Below are 19,413 nucleotides of genomic sequence, written 5' to 3'. Positions count from 1 at the left end.
ACTTAACAGCATGAAGCTATTGGGGCGCAGTCAAACCAGATCATTACATGCCAATTTAACCACACGAGGAAGGCAGTGAACACACTGTGCAAAATAATTCATTCATGAGGGGCCACCTGCATTCCGCAAGCTGCTGGAATTGCTATATGGAGAGCAATCCATCACCCCTCCCCAATTCTCGATTATTTGTATCCTCTCCCATACTCTATTTCCTTATCTTTCCATATCCCTCCAACCTGCCCTTCCATTATCTCAACTTACAGTGCCCTCACATATTTTCACACACACACACACACACACACACACACACACACACACACACACACACACACACACACACACACACACACACACACACACACACACACACACACACACACACACACACACACACACACACACTACAGGTGCCCTCAAAGCTGAGCTTGAAGTATATTGTGGCTAAACAGCCAGACATTTTGATGCCTGTGAAAGAGAGGACAAGCAGTTCGTCTTCAATGCAAAGTCCTGTTGAGGCTCAATCCAGGGGCTTCAGCAGAGTTTTTGTAAAGGCCCAGACTTCGTGCTGCTGCAGATTTTCGTGGCATTTTAGGAAGTGGGAATGGGTTGAAGCCAAATGCCTGTCGATCACCTGTTGGTTTTGTGGCAAGCGCTTCTGACATGATGCTTCGAGTATCAGTTGATGCTCGTACATCACTTGAGGAACCAACAGCTGTACAGGAATTGCCAGTGGATGGCCGATGATCGGCAATGGGTGCATCCATCGAATCACAAGATCTGCTCTTGATCTCATCTGAGGAGTGTTCACCGTCTGTTCCCGAACTCGCTCCTTCTCGTCTCTCCAAGCTTGTACCTCCAGAATTCACATTTGGACTTGATGGCATTGACGAGACTTCCACTCTTGTTTTATCAGCCGCGGTCATGCTTCCATTTCTGGCCGGCGATTGCCTCTCCCAAGAAGTGTTGCACATACGAGATCGATTTATTGAAAACTTTGCTTTTTCAGAAACCATCCCTGTTGATAAGCTGCTCAAGTGTGTACGCCATGGTGCTATCCTGCCAGAAAGGGAGCCATTTAAACCAGGTGTAACCGGGGTGATATTACAACCATCCAGCGTCATGCAGTTGTGTTGTTTGGAAGAATGGCAAAGCTGTTTCCCCAGAAGCAAATGGTTTACCATTTGTATATCCACAGGTTGAGGTGTTGGTGGAGGCATGTGAACTGTTCCAAAGACACAAGAGGAAAGAAATCTCTGAATCCATTCAAGGTAAGTTGTGAATATAATGGCAGAATGCAAATTGTCACTACAAACTTAAGACAAATTACAAAAATTTAAAAAAAAATTTTATATCTGATCTTTGAACTTTTAACATCACATCTTTTTCTGAAAAAAAAAAATGCACAATTTATCCAGTAATTTTCCCAATAAATTTATGGAGGTACACATGCCTATTAACAATTATTGGCTGAAAATGCACACGGCATGACATTAAGCCAATTGCAGCAAAAGCATTGCTTCCTTTATAGTCAGGCAGATAGGTGTAACAATTGTGGGTTTATACGTACAAGCATGAAATTTGGCACAGTCATAGATAATAGTCTAATGAATAATTCCAGATATGGACCCACCGCGAAAACGTCCTATGGTAGCCGTGGCGGCCATTTTATAAAAATGGCCGCTTTTAGTCTAGTGGCTAGATAGGGGTCTCGTGCACCCCCCCCGAAATATACTTCTCATTGGTGTCTATAGATAGGAAAAAATGTGTAGAAAATGATTTGCTATGTTAAATAGTTGAAAAAATGTCCCACGTATCATTTTAATGCAAATTAGTGCAAATTAGCAAATTAAATAAAGTGCAAATTAGCAAATTAAATAAAGTTTTTATTTATTTATTGCAACTTGTTATCGTATCTTAGCTTTTTTTTCAGTTGGTGTTTCGAACAGCGAAATGTCTAAGAGTTATCAGCTAGTGGATCCACTGCAACCTGGACAATCAAAGGCGCAGGTACAGACGGATTGGAACAAGTGCGTTTTGTGCCAAAAAATCACACGAGAAAGTTTGCAATGCCCAGCAGAATCAAAACGGCACGATGTTGGAGTTGGTTATTCTACCATTGCCTTCAACATCAGACGTTTCAATGAACTTCACGAATTAGAAGATGCCACTAGAATTAGGACGCCTTGATGACGGGAATGGCATTGAAGCTACGTTTCTCACATTGCGTCTCAAACACGAGATGGTGATCTTGCAGAATTTTTCCGCCATGAAAACCAAGCATGTCCCCCGTCTTTATCTCAGCTTGGGAAGTTACGACTGGGAACCAAATCAGATCTATTGGTGTGTCTAGAGAGTTGCGCAGAGGTCAGAGGTGATGCTCCAAAACCAGATACTTGCGTCACTATCCTTGACGGGGCAGTGTTGGTGAACGTTCTGAAACCAGTTGCTGCCAAAACCTTTGATGATTATGTGCTGAAAGTATTCTTGCCACACATACAATGTCACTTGCAAAGAGCCTGTCGTGTGGATATAGTCTGGGACCAGTACCGTGACAACAGCCTGAAATCTCAAGCCAGGGACAAACGTGGGAAAGGCATTCGAAGGAGAGTTGACGGATCCACTGTTCTTCCAGGAAATTGGCAGCAGTTCCTGAGAATTGATGCAAACAAAACAGAACTGTTTGCCTTCTTGACAAAACACATCACACATCTTGTATCAGATAAGCAGATAGTCACCACGGATGGTTCAGATGTGACGTGCATTCCCGCACGCGACACCAGTCATCTCGCCCCATGTGACCATGAGGAGGCTGATACACGAATGATGATACATCTCACGGATGCAGTCCGTGATGGATTTCAGAAAATTCTTCTGCGTACGGTGGATACAGATATAGTGGTATTGGCTGTGGCAGCAACAACCAAACTCAAAATCCAGGAGCTTTGGGTGGCCTTTGGGACAGGCCAGCACTTCAGGTATATTCCAGCACATGAAATTGCAGCATTCCTCAGACCAGATAAGTCACAGGCCCTCCCGATGTTCCATGCCTACACAGGGTGACACAGTCTCGTCATTTAATACACGGGGCAAGAATACAGCCTGGGATACCTGGAAAGTATTTGACGAATTGACGCCAGCATTAGTTCATCTCTCCACGGGGACAGCAGACATCTCTGATGACGTTGTGGCAGTGCTCGAGCGGTTCACCATTCTTCTCTACGATCGCACCAGCAATCTTGTCAACATAGACGAAGCTCGACAGGCACTCTTCACGAAGAAAGGACGAGCCATGCAAGCTATTCCCCCTACCAGAGGAGCCCTGGTACAACAAATCAAGAGGGCTGTGTACACGGGTGGCCACTGCTGGGGAAACATGCTCAAGGTTGTTATGAATCTGCCCTCACCTGGGGATTGGGGATGGATCGATCCCCACAACTGGAAACCCCTGTGGTCCATGCTTCCTGAAGCCAGCATTTCATCAAGGGAGCTGATTTGTTGTAAATGCAAAAAGGGTTGCAAGGGACGATGCAAGTGCAAACAAGCTAGTTTGAAATGTACCGCTTTGTGCCAGTGTGGTGGAGAAAATTGTGACGTATATACAAGATCAAACTGGAACTATCTAGTAATATAAGTTACCGTTACAGTGCTTGGTGGGTTAATTGACATTGCTGGCAACACAAATGCAAATTGTGGTCATTTGGAGAATACAATTATGGCATATATGTGTATCTAGAGTCATTTCATTAGAACATAAAGAAGCATTTGTGTCGTCCGGTAAAAAATAATCGCGGTCAAAACGGCCATTTTGTAAAATGGCCGCCATGGCTACCATAGGACGTTTTCGCGGTGGGTCCATATCTGGAATTATTCATTAGATTATTATCGATGACTGTGCCAAATTTCATGCTTGTACGTCTAAACCCACAATTCTTATGATGGATACACCTATCTGCCTGACTATTAAAAGATTACTGGAAAAACCACCGAGCTGTATTAAAAAAAAAAGAAGAAATTTGCAATGATCATGTAACTTAAGCTCAGTATAACTTAGGGAAAGATGTAAAATCTTTCCTTTTGTCTTGCATCTTTCACCCACCTGCTGAAAGGCAAAGCTGATGATCTTTCTCCTGCCTGAGCTGCAGTCGGCAGTACTGCTGCCTGAGAGCTGTAATATCTGTTGACATGCGCTCAAGCATCATCGCGCCTGCCATGTGTACCAGATCACCACGGCTGGAGCCCAGGGCCCCGGGACTCAGCTCAGCAATGCTTCCCTCCCACAGATCCACTGGCAACGACAGTAAACAGTTTAGGACAACAATAATGATAATTACACACACAAGAACAGGTTATCTGCACTGACACCAGAAGGAAATGTAAAGTAAGAGCTGGACAGTTCAAGTTGAGGGAGGGAGAGAGAAAGGGAGAGTGAGAGTGAGAGTGAGAGTGACGGGGGGGGGGGGGGGGGCTGGGGGGGGGGGAGGCGATGGACTGTCAGCAACCAATACAACCTGACAAATTGTTGGAGTGATGATGATCCAAAGACACTGTCAGTGGAATCATAAGGGTATCACAGGGGAAAACAATTCTACATAGTGTGTGCGTGTGTGTGTATGTACGTATGTGTATATATACACTACCGGTCAAAAGTTTTAGAACGCCTCATTTTCCAGTTTTTATTGAAATTTACGTAGTTTAATGTCTCAATGTACTCTGAAATTAAGCAAAGAACAAATAAACAATTGGAGATAAAAAAGGAATCATAGAATCATTCTGGTTAACGAAATTTAATTTAAATTTTTGACTCAGCAAAGTAGCCACCTTTTGCAGATATAACCGCCGAACACACTTGTGGCATTCATTCAACAATGGAAATCAAATATTGTTCGGGAAGTTCATCCCAACACTGTTGCAGAAGTTCCCACAAATGTGTTGCACTTGTAGGTTGCTTTGCTTTCACCCTTCTGTCCAGTTCATTCCAAACCAGCTCGATGGGGTTTGAGTCTGGAGACTGTGCTGGCCATTCCATGATTTGAAGCCAACCGTCTTGTTCTTTTCCTCGAAGGTAGTTTTGACATAGCCTGGAGGTGTGTTTAGGGTCATTATCTTGCTGTAGGATGAACCCATGACCAACTAGGCGTATACCAGAGGGTATTGCATGGCGCTGCAAAATGCTGTGGTAGCCCTTTTGGTTCAGGGTGCCAGTCACTCTGTGCAAGTCGCCGACTCTGGATCCAGCAAAAGAGCCCCAGACCATCACGCTTCCTCCTCCATGTTTGACAGTTGGTGTCACACACTGAGGAACCATCCTTTCGCCTACTCGACGGCATACAAAAACCCTGCGTGATGAACCAAGGATTTCAAATTTTGATTCATCGGTCCATAAGACCTTCTTCCAGTCTTTAGTCGTCCACTGGCGGTGCTTCATGGGCCAGGCAAGCCTCTTTTTCTTATTTTGCCATCTTAGCAATGGCTTTCTTACTGCCACTCGACCTGTCAAACCTGCAGCTCAAAGTCTTCTCTTCACAGTTGAAACTGAGACTTGCTTACTTCGACCAGTGTTAAGCTGTGCTTCAAGCTGTTGTCCTGTGAGCCGCTTATCACGCAAGCTGTTGATTCTCAGAAACTTGTCTTCTGATTCTGTTGTGGCTTTGGGTCTGCCAGACCTCTTCCTGTCAGAGCTTTCTCCAGTTTCCAATATACTACTTCCTGCAGTGCAATATTGTCCAAATAATGCTTCAGAGGTTGTAATAACAGTCGGTTCCAATACTGCTTTCATACAGACAGGGGGTTTGTAATCAAGTAATCAGCAGAGGTTGGGACACCTGTAGGAATTGTTTGCATCAACTTTCAAGGCTTAATTTACTTACATTGCTGCAGAACAGTTGTAAGTTCTTAACCCATTACTTTGTTCCCTGAAGAAGGCCTTTTTTTACAATATAACTGTGCAATTTACATTATTTTCCCGTTTTTGCTAACCTAAACTTTTTTTTAAAACCTCGAGCAGTTTACTGCTTACCTTTGTACCATTTCAGGTTATTCACTGAACTTGAATTGCTTAAATTTCAATAAAAACTGGAAAAATTGAGGTGTTCTAAAACTTTTGACCGGTAGTGTATATGTATATTAAATATACAGTGCCTTTAGAAAGTATTCACACCCCTTGACTTTTTCACATTTTTTATGTTACAGGCTGAATTTAAAATGGATTAAATATAAATTTTCTGTCACTGATCTACACATAATACCCCATAATGTCAAAGTGGAATTTTTTGTTATTTTTAGAATTTTTTTTACAAATTTATTAAAAATGAAATACAGAAATATTTAATTTACACAAGTATTCAAACCAGAGTCAATACTTCGTAGAAGCGCCTTTGGCAGTGATTACAGCTTTGAGTCTTTTTGGGTATGTCTGTATCAGCTTTAACACATCTGGATTTGGGGAGTTTCTCCCATTCGTCCTTGCAGATTTGCTCAAGCTCTGTCAAGTTGGATGGGGAGCGTCAGTGAACAGCAATCTTCAGGTCTTTCCACAGATTCTCAATGGGATTCAAGTCTGGGCTTTGGCTGGGCCACTCAAGGACTTTCGCATTCTTGTTCTGAAGCCATTGCAGTGTTGCTTCGGCTGGAAGCTAGAGGTCATTGTCCTGCTGTAATGTAAAGCTTCGCCGCAGTGTAAGGTCGTTTGCACTCTGAAGAAGGTTCTCCTCAAGGATTTGCCTAAATTTGGCACAATTAATTGTTCCTTATATTCTTACATTGTCCCAGTCCATGCTGATGAAAATCATCCTCATAGCATGATGCTGCCACCACCACTTTTGACGATAGGGATGGTGATAGATGGGTGATGAGATATGCTCAGTTTCTGCCAGACGTAGCACTTTGCATTCAGGCCAAAGAGTTCAATTGTTGTCTCATCAGACCACAGAATATTTTGCTCAGACCACAGAAACTCCAGGCGTGCTATCATGTGCCTTTTTCTCAGGAGTGCTTTCGTCTGACCACTTTCCCATAAAATCTAGAGTTGTGAAGTGCTGCAGAGACCCTCGTCATTCCAGCAGGTTCTCCCATCTCAGCTAAGCAACGCTGTAGTTCTGTGAAAGTGGTCATTGGGTTCTTGGTCACTTTTAATTTTTGTATACAGAGTCTACGCTTGTGTAAGAGCTAACACATTAAACAAGAAAACATGTACGGACACATAAAACAAGCAATTAAGGGAGCGGTGAAACAAGAGGGGGAGAGAGAGGAAACCATACAAGCACAACAACAGTAGAGTCCAGATACATCGGTAGATCTGTGGAAGGGAGAGGGCTGGGGGGAGGTGGGAGGGGATCCCAGGAAAGATCATGGCAGATAGTGAGACCCAAGAGCTTGAGTGACAGAACTTCTTCGAGAGGATGGTTGGGAAAGAAGATTGGAGGGTTGTCCAGTCGGACATTTCGGAGAGAGAAAGTGAGGGTATGAGATTTGTCAGGATTGAAAGACATGTTCCACGTGTTTGACCAGTTTGTGTTTTTTTTTTGGCCTCAATTTTTTTGTCCGAAAGCTATGGCACTACCTCCACGATAATTCACAGATGACGTAGTATGCTTTGGATTGTATATACTGAAGCTTCTCGTCGATTATTCACTCACATCGAACATGTGAAGTTTCAGATTTTTCGGATAAATATTTCAATTCAAGAAATTAGGGCTGGAAAACCACTCCACTGATTACATCACTGTTATCACCCTATAGACCCATGTGGAGTTGATGACATATGCCGTTTCCAATTTTTTCCAATTTCTTTGAGCGGTTTTCAGTGAAAATGTCCATTTTTTTCCCCTTTAATTCAAAATGGTTGCCATACCATGTGACATATCGTGAAACTAGTAACGAGAACAGTGTCATTTTATAGTATCAGTCAATACTTTGTGTCCACCCTTTGCCTTATTGAGTGCCATCACTCTTTTTTACCCATGCTACCTATATACGATTGAAGCACTTACAGGAATATTGTGCCAAATATCCTGTACTACATTCCACAGTCCTGTAAGGTTAGTTTGGATTTCCTCTTGTTCTTCTCTTTTCCCAGCTAATCCCATATTGGCTTGATGGGACTCATGTCCCCTCTCTGGGAACTCTGGGGTGGCCATTCTAACGCTCAGAGCACACCAGCTGTAATCATATTCTCCAAATACTGTTTTACTCTATTTATTGCAAGTGCTTTTCTGTCATTTTATGGAATTGTCAAAAGTTCAATGCTTTCAACAGTACTAACACCTTTCCGGTGCTCTGGAGTACCTCGTAATGTAGATGGGTGCTCAAAATGTTCTACAAAAGAGATAATCACAATAGTCCAGGACAACTTTTTTGGTAATACAGTATTTACCAATATACAAGTACATTTTTTGCTTTTTCACCCAGGAGGCACCTTCTTGGTTTTGAGCACTTCCTGTGGTGTTAGAAAAATACCCCACAACTTACTCTTAAACCGTGTTAATGACACCTATACTTCCCTGCACATACAGCTGCACATATAACTCTGTAGCCAAACAAAGATAAAACGCATAATTTGCTTATCTACACCAGTCCAACCTTTATCTTGCTGCGTCCCCTTCTGTTGCCCTACAGTGGCCCAGAAGTTTCCAAGAGGGTTGAGGCAGCCCACAGATGGTTGAAGCACCTCGTCATCCTCCAGCTCGATTTCCTCATCACTGTCAAACTTTGTCTGTAAGCTGCTGTCCAGGGAAATCAGCACGTTATGGGGCAAGGCTGAAAGCAGACCGAGCAGTTTGTTCAATTTGGAAATCTTTGGAACCCGAAGGCACAGATTAAAGCAGCACTAACATCGTATTGCCTTCTCGTCGAATTTGTTTTCCCATACTGCTTTTGCCTGTACCGTAAAATGGGGTGAATAGGGACAGCAAGGTGAATAGGGACACAAACTGAAAAAAGTTCGGAAACTTTTTTCGCTGAAAATTGATAACCATACTGATTTGTTGATATTTGGGTTGAAAGTGTTCTCTTGCTTATTTAAAAAGCAACTTATAGTCCCTATTAACCCCATATATGGGTTAAATAGGAATAAATAGGATTTTTATGGCTGTCCCTATTCACCCCGTTTTACGGGTAAATAGGGACAGTCACTAATACAAAAAAATAACAATCAAGAAATAGGGACAGTTTGGAGAAACTTTTTATTCCATATTTTTTTTCATTGGCACCGTGGTTTATATTATGGGTGCATATTATGTGCATCCATCTGAGCTATCAATTTAGCAATAAGTTGGAAACTCAGGATTGTTTCTTGATTATTATTTTTTTGTATTAGTGACTGTCCCTATTCACCCATAAAACGGGGTGAATAGGGACAGCCATAAAAATCCTATTTAACCCATATATGGGGTTAATAGGGACTATAAGTTGCTTTTTAAAAAAACAAGAGAACACTTTCAACCCAAATATCAACAAATCAGTGTGGTTATCAGTTTTCAGCGAAAAAAGTTTCCGAACTTTTTTTCAGTTTGTGTCCCTATTCACCTTACTGTCCCTATTCAACCCATTTTACGGTACCTGATGTTGGCAGAAAGTTTTTAAAAAGCAACTTATAGTCCCTATTAACCCCATATATGGGTTAAATAGGCATAAATAGGATTTTTATGGCTGTCCCTATTCACCCCGTTTTACGGGTAAATAGGGACAGTCACTAATACAAAAAAATAACAATCAAGAAATAGGGACAGTTTGGCGAAACTTTTTATTCCATTTTTTTTTTCATTGGCACCCTGGTTTATATTATGGGTGCATATTATGTGCATCCATCTGAGCTATCAATTTAGCAATAAGTTGGAAACTCAGGATTGTTTCTTGATTATTATTTTTTTGTATTAGTGACTGTCCCTATTCACCCGTAAAACGGGGTGAATAGGGACAGCCATAAAAATCCTATTTAACCCATATATGGGGTTAATAGGGACTATAAGTTGCTTTTTAAAAAAACAAGAGAACACTTTCAACCGAAATATCAACAAATCAGTATGGTTATCAATTTTCAGCGAAAAAAGTTTCCGAACTTTTTTTCAGTTTGTGTCCCTATTCACCTTACTGTCCCTATTCACCCCATTTCACGGTACCTGATGTTGGCAGAAAGTTAACAAGCATCGGGAAATTATTACGCTCCAAAATGATTTTAAATTTGCACATCTGAATGATTATATACGTGATTAAAACAAAAACAAACCGGTGCCTCAATATGTGCCATAGCCTCGGATGGTGATCCACACAATGTTATTCAAGCAGCTAGCCATGCAGCCCACAATAATAGATTTCCAACTAAACATCTCTTTTATGAGATAATTGGAGCTTTCAAAAGATTATATGACTGAGATAGTCATTATAGGTCAAAGAAAAAAGAAAAGAAAATAATAACCACAAGGATAATATAAACACACACACACGCATGTGTTTGTTGTTATCTCCATATGCGGGTTTAGAATGTGGAATGGAGCCCTCTCAGCTCTCAAAGTAGCCATCTCCATGTGTGTGTGTACATACAGTACAGTGCCCTCCATAAGTATTGGAAGTGTGAAGTCAGATTTGTTATTATTGCTATATACTGAAGATTTTTTTCATGTTGAAGGCTACAGTCATGGACTATATAGTCCTCATTGACGCCAGACCTTAAATAAAATAACTACATTGATAAATAAGAGGAAAGAGAAATAAAAGAGCTGCATTGATGAAGGTGAGGTGTGAAAATGAATAAGAAAAATGTTTGATGAAAAGTGTATGATGTTTTTTGTGCAAGAAAGAGAGATTGAAGCTAGCTATAGTTTGAGTGAGACAGAAAGTAAGACCAGCAATCCTGACACGGAGAGTGCTCCTAAGGCCGAACGGTAGTACTACCCTGAGTGGTTGCTCTCCACAACCTACTACCTAAAAAAAAATCGGTCCAACTGGATGGGTGTTTTTTTGGAGACACCATCTCTTTACTGGATGGCCGTTGGCTCCCGAAGGGAGCTCATCCACCCTTTAACAGGTATTGTTTTTAGTCCTGCAGGGTGTCACAATCACCCTCCCCACAAGCAAGCCATTGAGGGTAGTCAGTTTAGTCACCGACTACCCGACCATGCAGCAGGTAGCACTGGGTTACATGTTACCAGTGGCAGTCAAGAAAGAGACTTACCTGACTTGAAGATTTGGATTTCAGATAAAAAATATGAATATAAGGCAAGAGTACAGAAGGTCAGCTTTTATTTCTTGGTATTTCCATGCATATGTTTTACCATTGTAGAACAATAGCACTTTTTATGATCAGTCCCCACATTTTAGGTAAGCATAAATACTGGAACAGATTAACTTGAAGTAAATTAAATTACCGTAGTATAATAGTTAGTATTTGGTTGCATAGCCCTTGCATGCAATAACTGCATCGAGCCTGTGACCCAATGACATCACCAAATTCTTGGTATTTTCCTTTGAGATGCTTTGCCAAGCATTTGCTTCAGCCATTTCCAGTTGTTGTTTGTTTTGGGGGTTTCTGACTTTAGTCTCCTCTTCAGCAAGTGAAATTCATGCTCCATTGGATTTAAATCAGGAGATTGACTTGGCCAGTGTAAAACCTTCCACTTGTTTCCCCTGAAGAACTCCTTGGCAGTGTGTTTTTGGGTCATTGTCTTCTGCATGGTGAAGCACTATGCAATGAGTTTGGAGGCATTTTCTTGTGCATAGGCAGACAAAATGTTTTTGAACACTTCTGAATTAATTCTGCTGCTGTCATCATTAGTTACATCATCAATAAAGATGAGTAAGTCAGTTCCACAGGCAGACATGCAAGCCAAAGCCATGACACTACCTCCACGATGATTCACAGATGAGGTAGTATTCTTTGGGTCAAATGCACACCTTCCTTTCTCCACACTTTCACCTTTCCATTGCTTTGGTAAAGGTTAATCTTGGTCTCATCTGTCCATAAAACTTTGTTCCAGAACTGTACACCAGCTCACCTCTGTACTTCTTGGCAAATTTGAATCTGGTCTTTCTGTTTTTGGTGTTGAGAGGTTTGCATCTTGCGGTGTAGCCTTTGTAATTCTGCTGTTGAAGTCTCCTACGAATGGTAGATTATGATACTTTCACCCCTGCACTCTGGCGGTTGTTGGTGATGTCACTGACAGTCATTTCAGGGTTTTTCTTCACAGCTCTAATCTTACTATAATTCACCAAATGTCCGTCCGTCTGTCTGTCCATTCGTTCGTTCGAAGGTACCGTAAAAACTGCTGAACCAATCGCAACAATATTTTGGGTGGATAATCCTGGGATCTCCAGGAGTAAAATAGGCTATTTAGTTTTCCCAATTTCAGCTTTAGTCTCCAGCATTCTCAGGTTTGGACTCCCGCATAACATTCGCGTTCGCATAACGTTCATTGTGACGATGTTTTCATTGTGACGATGTTGTTTTCCCGGGTGCCGCACAAACGGCTGCACAGCTGCGCTGCACAGCTGCACCGATCGGACTCGGTGACCTCGGACAAAGACCTTTTATAAGGACGCGGGTTGAAACCCTGCTTGAGAGAATTCCAACCCCCTCGCCGCCATCACGGCCGTCTCTCCAACTTACAATCACACGAGATATGCGGAAAGGACGACCCAAAACCAATATAAACATCATTAAACATCATTCGTATATAAACATCATTAAAAGTAAATAATGACCTCGGCCAAAGTTCAAACGACATTTAATCTCTACATGAGCGAATTCCACATAGCTATTTGGGCGGTGAATACGCTAACAGATCGCTGTCTCCATCGATCTTGCCAAGGCCGTAACAGCTATCGGCTAAAATCCTTTTAACTGTTGATTTGGTAGTTTTTACAATGAAGGAAACATTAACAATGTTGTTAAAAGTTTATTTTGTGATTAATTGGAGTTATGTTGTTTGGAATGAAAAAAGAGATATTGAGTTCAAGTGAATGATGACATGCCGTGATGGTTTCTACTTTTTGAACGTGAACTTCGCGGATCGCCATATGCAGATTCGCCACGGTCCCATGATCGATGTTTCTATACATGAAAGTACCCGTTTGTTTGCGAACGGGTACATTTTTCATGGAAGTCCTTCAGGAACTTGCTGTCCATGTCTGACGTGCGACTGAAGGTGCTACAGGAATGTGGAATTTATTGGTTTCATGCTTTAGCATTCGCCGTATCTGCATTGCCTGTTTGCTTCTGGCCTCCCACCTGTGGGGAGCACGGGTATCTCCCTAGTAAGTATAATAACGTTATACACAATCATAAATATTATTGCAGCGACAAACAAACACGCGCAGCCTCGAGTGCCCCACATGGCGGGTTTTATCATAAAGAGCGAACGTTCCCATTATGGAATTACACACTTTACATCGTCTGTTTAAACTTTTAAACCACGTGTGTGATCCCTTGTGTATGTAATATGTGTATAAAACAATCATCAATTTAACTCCTTTTGACCCTTGCTCTGCCAACTGTCATTGTTTGTAACTATTTTGTCATTATAAATATCGTCTTATTCATCATTGTTTACTGTCTTTATAACTTCGCCCTGCTCTCCTTTCTTTCACTTCCTCCCTTCCTCCACTTCCCGCCCATCCATCAGCCTTGAGACCCTTTCTGAGCTCACATCACTCATCAACCACCACCACCACCACCACCACCACCACCACCACCTTCCCGCCCACCCACAGTCAAGCCTAACCCCCGTATTTGCCGTTTAAAGTGATAGCCATTCCCGATTGGCGTTTCCCCATCTATTTTGGATCCATGTATTTGTCTCGTTTTTATCAGGCCAATCAGGGATTCCCAAGTGTTCGGTAGATGAGCCTGCCCATCCTGCCCATCGAATGAGTTTAAATGACCCCCAAATCCATCCGAGGCTTCTTGTGATTTTTAGCTCACCTGGAACGTAGTTCCGGGGAGCTTGTGATGGTGCGCCATCCGTCCGTCAGTCCGTAAACACTTACAACTTCTTCTCCGAAACTGCTGATGGGATTGTGACCAAACTTGACATAAAGTTTTTTTTTTTTTTTTTTTTTTTTTTTTTTTTTTGTATACAAGATCGAGGCTCGTGAAAGAGCGAACATTAATCACACAGAAAGACAAACCGACACATAAAACATATAACATCGGGAGCGGTGGACAAGATGGGGAGAGAGGGGGAAGGACACAAACACAACATTTGAGAGCAGGGACCGAGAGACATGGAGACATGGAGACATCGAGCGATCTGAGAGAGGGCGAGGGCTTTGGGGGGGGGGGGGGGCATGGGAAGGGGGCGGTGGGAGAGGTATAAAACATATGGACACTGCCAGGACTTCCAGGAAAGAAGTTGGAATTTCAAACAAGGTGGATCTGGGGTGAATTAGCGGGGGTAGAAAAGATCAAGGTTTTGGATGGGGGAAGATAAGAGATGGTGGTGAACAGCTGTTTTAAAGACCTGGAGGGAGGAGTGGGATTGAAGGGAGTGAGGGAGTTTGTTCCAGAGGCGGGAGAAAAGAGGAATGAAAGAGTGAAGGTGAGCAGAGAGCCGAGATTTCGGCAGTTTAACCATCAGAGGGTTGCTGGCAGATCTTGTGCGACCTGTAGGAATATTTGGGGGACAGAGCACAGAGAGAGCTGGGGGTGCAAGGCCGGAGAGGAGTCGGTAGAAGACAGAAAGACCACCTACCTGCCTGCGGTGAGTGAGTGAAAGGCCCTCAGAGATAGCTTCATCGCGGGAGATTCCAATAATTCTGAAAGCTTTGGTTTCAACAGCGTGAAGCCGAGCAAGGTGTGAGGCAGGAGCACCGGCCCATAGGGGAGAACAGTATTCCATTGAGCTGCGGATGAAAGCCTTGTATGTGGTGAGGAGCTCAGGTGTGCCGAGGAAGGACTTCGCACGATGGAGGATGCCCAGTCGGCGACTGGCTTTGGAGGCCAGCTTGGAAATGTGGTTTTCCCAAGAAAGATCATGGCAGATAGTGAGACCCAAAATCTTGAGCGACAGAACTTCTTGGAGAGGATTGTTGAGAAAGTAGATGGGAGGGTTGTCCAGTCGATCTTTTCGGAGAGACATAGTAAGAGTGTGAGATTTGTCAGGATTGAAAGACATGTTCCACTTGTTTGACCAGTCTGTGATTTTGTCCAGGTCTTCAGAGAGTGAGGAGGCAGCAGACTGCCGATCTGAGGGAAGAGGAATGGAGCGGCAGAGAGTGGAGTCATCAGCAAAGAGATAGAGAGGATTTTCGAGAGAGTCAGAGAGATCATTGATGAAGACCAGAAAAAGCACGGGGCCCAGAACACTGCCTTGGGGAACTCCAGCCTGAACAGGAAGAGGAGATGAGAGAAACCCATTCAGGGCCACACGTTGACGACGACTAGAGAGGAAGTCCGCCAGCCATGCGTGGAGATTTCCATGGATACCAAAGGAGGAGAGTTTGGTGAGCAGAGCGGGGTGCCAGACCGTGTCGAAGGCACGTGATATGTCGAGGGAGACAGCTCTAATTTCCTGTTTGGCATTGAGGACCTCCATCCATTGTTGAGACAGCAGAAGCAGCATGTCCAGAGTAGAGTGACCTGGTCTGAAACCAAATTGATGATCAGAGATCAAGCCATTGGAGAAGAGGAAAGATTTCATATCCGAAGCAATGATGGATTCCATGACTTTGCTGATAATTGGGAGAAGGCTGATTGGTCTGTAGTTGCTAGGATCTGTTTTTGCACCTTTTTTGTGCAAAGCGGTGATGTTGGCTGATTTCCAAGCAGATGGCAGTTGACCTTGAGCAAAAGAGAGGGTGAAGAGAACAGAGAGAGGGTGAGATAGAGCAGCAGAGCAGGATTTTAGGAGAGCAGAGCAAAAGTATATTTGGTATGTTGCAATTCAAGTTTGTTCACGGCATTAAAAACAAGAGGAAAAAGACATCAAATGTCATAGCCCCCGTGGTTTTAGTAATTTTGCTGTACCGAGTTAAAGGCCATCGGTCTCCATAAAGTTAAAGGGTGGCAGTTTCAGTAAAGCCATCTTTGGTCAGATTACAAAACAAAATCTTCTGCATATGCGCACTCTCAGGTATTCTCTCTTTTGTCAAGTTTGAACAAAATCAGTCCATGCATGTCCGAGAAATGGTTGTGAGCATGTTTAAATAACAAGATGATCGGCAGTCGGCCATCTTGGATCTGATCTCGAAAGAAAATGACGTGCTTATTTCAGCCATCATTCATTATCTGTGTGACAAGTTTGAACAACATTAGGAAATGTATATCCGAGAAAAGGTTAAGGACGTGTTCAGCATCGGGTTTTTTAGAACTAAAATGGCCTCAGTTGACCATCTTTGACTGCATCGCGAAACAAAATGATGTGCATATGTAAAAGGTCATGTACTGTCTTTATATGGTTGCAGATGGATGGATGGACGGACCGACAAGACTCAATCCATAAGCCTCCGTTTTGGACTAAGTCCAACGGGGGCTAAAAATCAGGGTCTAAGGGGGTCTACCCGGGGTCAAAGTGGATCCAGGTTTGACCCCCAAAATAGGATTTTGCTTTTCCTCTGAAACTATACACACTACTTCCATGAAACTTGACAACAACCTTCATCACTCTTGATGTACCGAAGTTAGTGCATGGCAATAAGAAAATCGAGGTCGAAGGGGGTCTACGGGGAGTCAACGTGGTTCCAGGTTTGACACCCCACAATAGTTATTTGCTTTATTCTCTGGAACTACACACACAATTTCGATGAAACCTGACCACAACGTTCACCACCTGTGAGGTACCAAAGTTTGTTCATGACATAAAAAAAAAAAATCAGGTCTTAGAGGTGTCTATGGGAGTGGTGAAGGGGCCCTTATTTTTCTGTCATCAACTGCAGTTGTTTTCCTTGGCTGACCTGGCCATTGTCTATTGCTAAGTACACTGGTGGTTTCTTTCTTTTTCAAGATATTTAAAATTGTTGTATGTGTTAAACCCAATTTTTGTGCTATGGTTATAATTGATTTATTCTGTTCTTTCAGCTTCCAAATTGCTTGCTTTTCTTTCATAGACAATTCTCTGGTCTTCATGTTGGCCTTTCCCTTCTAACTCCAAAGACAGACTCCCAAGGCAAAAGCAAAGGCTTAAACCAAGACTAGACAGTGGAGGTTCCCTGGACGTGGCGACCAAACACATTCACTGACTTATACGATCTTTCTCTCCTATCGCTACTTCTAATTTGTTTACTTGAGATGTACAAAAGAGGTTCAACAATTTCCTCTTGACCCGTCAGGGCATGGAGAGCTTCAACAATTGCTTCTTGACTTGGCAGTCTTGACCTTGACCCTTGACCTCTTAACTTCCCCCCCCACTCCTCCACCGGATGGATGAGGCATGCCTGTATTTTGTTTTAGTGATAAGGCCAAATGTATAAAGGTTATTTACGTGCTAGGGGTTAAGACTGTTCTTTGTGACACTGCATCTTTGTGAATACTTGTATGTAAATACATGCCTTTGCTAAATCCTTATACATTTTCCAAACCTGCTTGATCGTCTGTTTCCTCCATTGGTTAGACAATGTATGCCATTGGTAGATGGGAGGTTGTTCCCCACTGGTTCGCTATGGTTATAGACTAGCCGACATCCCACTTACGGTTCCGCTCGGCTGGACCTAATTAACAGATAAAGGAGGGGCGTCAAGAGCATGGATCCCTATTTGGGGCAATTAAAACACCGGGAAGGTAATGCTAGATCTGAGCATGGGGAACCTACCAGATTTATTCGCTTGAGATGGCATCCATGGTTGCTTAACAACCCATCATGCCGTGGAGCTATCTTCGGCTTGTCGGCTGCTGGGTCAAAGGTCAGGAAGTGGGTCTGAGAGACCACTCTTGATCCGGCCGGCAAACCCGTAACAATATGTACATATTGTTACAGACTCGGGTTTCCCGGTTTACCACGAGGGGACTTCTTGGGCGCCTCCTGTCTATCTGGAGGAGTATATAATTTTTTTAATAAGTATATATTTATAATTCAAGTATATAATTCAATTGAAATAAAATAAAGATATTAAAGGTTGTAGGGAAATTTCTTTTTGGGAGAGTTTACTGCTGTTGATGCAGCATCTTTTACACCACCCTATTTGACATGTTACATTAGTTATTCGTGCCTGCTGTTTAGGTCCTTTATGATGTCGTTAAAAACAGTAAGTTTCCTGTTTGGAATGATTTTCAATTTTGTTTGACTGCCAGACAGACAGAGTAAAAATATTGTTTCACTCCTTTCTGGGCATGCACGATCGAGCTAAATTCAGAGCTGAAGTACAGCTAAACTGCAGGTTTGCTTTCCACTTCATGTTCCAATTGTTGTTCAAAATATAACATTCAATTGAAATTACGTCGTTCCTCGATCATAAACTGACATTTATAGACAGAAGGACAGACAGACGGAGACAGACAGTGAACCATTTGCTTTGTTTTTGTTTAACCAAGGAAAACTGAAACTCAATGTGAATACCTGCTGTGTGTCGGCATGCGGGTGGAAGCCTGCAATGGGGTTATGTTGTATGTGTATTTTTCCTGCAGCTCAGCAAGCTGGGGGAATGGAAATGGAGCTAGAGCGTACACAGTCTGTGAAAAGAGCACACATACCATGAATACACACATCGATCAACAAGAATGCTCAATCTACAGAATGTTTAAGAAACCTGAAAAAAAAAAAAAAAAAGAGAGAAGGAAAGGCATGGCCAATAAGGTCTTTTCATTAGTGGGGATTTCAGCCAGAAAGTTATCAAGTAATACCCAAATGAACCTCTAAGCCATCATCTCAGCCAGTAAGTGTGAACAATTAACTCTCACCTCGTGAATGATCCCATGCTACAAACAGGTTTAAATACAGCAGAAAATTTGTTTAATTTGTTGAAGGGAATAAATCAGTAGCCACTGTATTACTTAATCAAAACAATACAGATCGCACACGGAATCCATGAAACAACGGCGGATAACATTTAGGACTTTATTTGATTGTAATAAAGAAGCATCTTGCTCTCTGTGATTGTTCAGGCGACTAGTGTCCCTCTGCTTGTGGGGCTAATGATTTTCACTCACACAAGGATGAGGCCAGTAAGCAGCTCAAGCAGTTAGCCAATTTACCTTGGAAGTTCTGCAGTGTATTGTAAGATATTGTACTGCTATAGAACCATTTCAAATGCAGATTACCGTTGTTTTTGTTTGCTCAGTAACAAGGAAAACTATATGTACACATGCACCTATAGAAAGTCTACACCCCCTTTCAAAATTTTCACCTTTTGCTGCCTTATAGTCTGGAATTAAAATGCATTACATCAGACTTTTTCCACCTTTATTTACACATCGTAACCCACAACTTTCAAGTGAAAAACAAAATCTACAAATTTCAGAAAATTAATTAAAAATACAAAACTAAAATATCT

At 42.4% G+C, this 19,413-nt stretch overlaps 1 protein-coding gene across 3 annotated transcripts in view; it reads right to left on the bottom strand.

Annotated features, from left to right (window-relative positions):
- Window positions 1-275: 275 nt before the first annotated feature.
- The window catches only part of TBC1D30 (TBC1 domain family member 30), a 117,982-nt gene continuing 98,844 nt past the window's right edge, over window positions 276-19,413 (bottom strand). For 2 of the 3 annotated variants that reach the window (XM_078768039.1, XM_078768041.1), the window contains 4 exons: window positions 18,480-18,592; window positions 8,578-8,720; window positions 4,097-4,285; window positions 276-1,222 (listed from right to left, as the gene is read on the bottom strand). In XM_078768039.1, the coding sequence (XP_078624165.1) occupies window positions 495-1,222; window positions 4,097-4,285; window positions 8,578-8,720; window positions 18,480-18,592 (1,173 nt within the window). In that variant the 3' untranslated portion in view covers window positions 276-494. The remainder of the gene's footprint in view (window positions 1,223-4,096; window positions 4,286-8,577; window positions 8,721-18,479; window positions 18,593-19,413) is intronic. The other variant, XM_078768040.1, reaches the window with a different exon arrangement.

The sequence above is a fragment of the Myxine glutinosa genome, chromosome 1, assembly GCF_964187855.1.
Source record: "Myxine glutinosa chromosome 1, kmMyxGlut1.1, whole genome shotgun sequence".
NCBI classification, from domain to species: Eukaryota; Metazoa; Chordata; class Myxini; order Myxiniformes; family Myxinidae; genus Myxine; species Myxine glutinosa.
The sequence above is the reverse complement of the archived record's forward strand: the minus strand, read 5'-3'. Positions and strand labels throughout refer to the sequence as shown.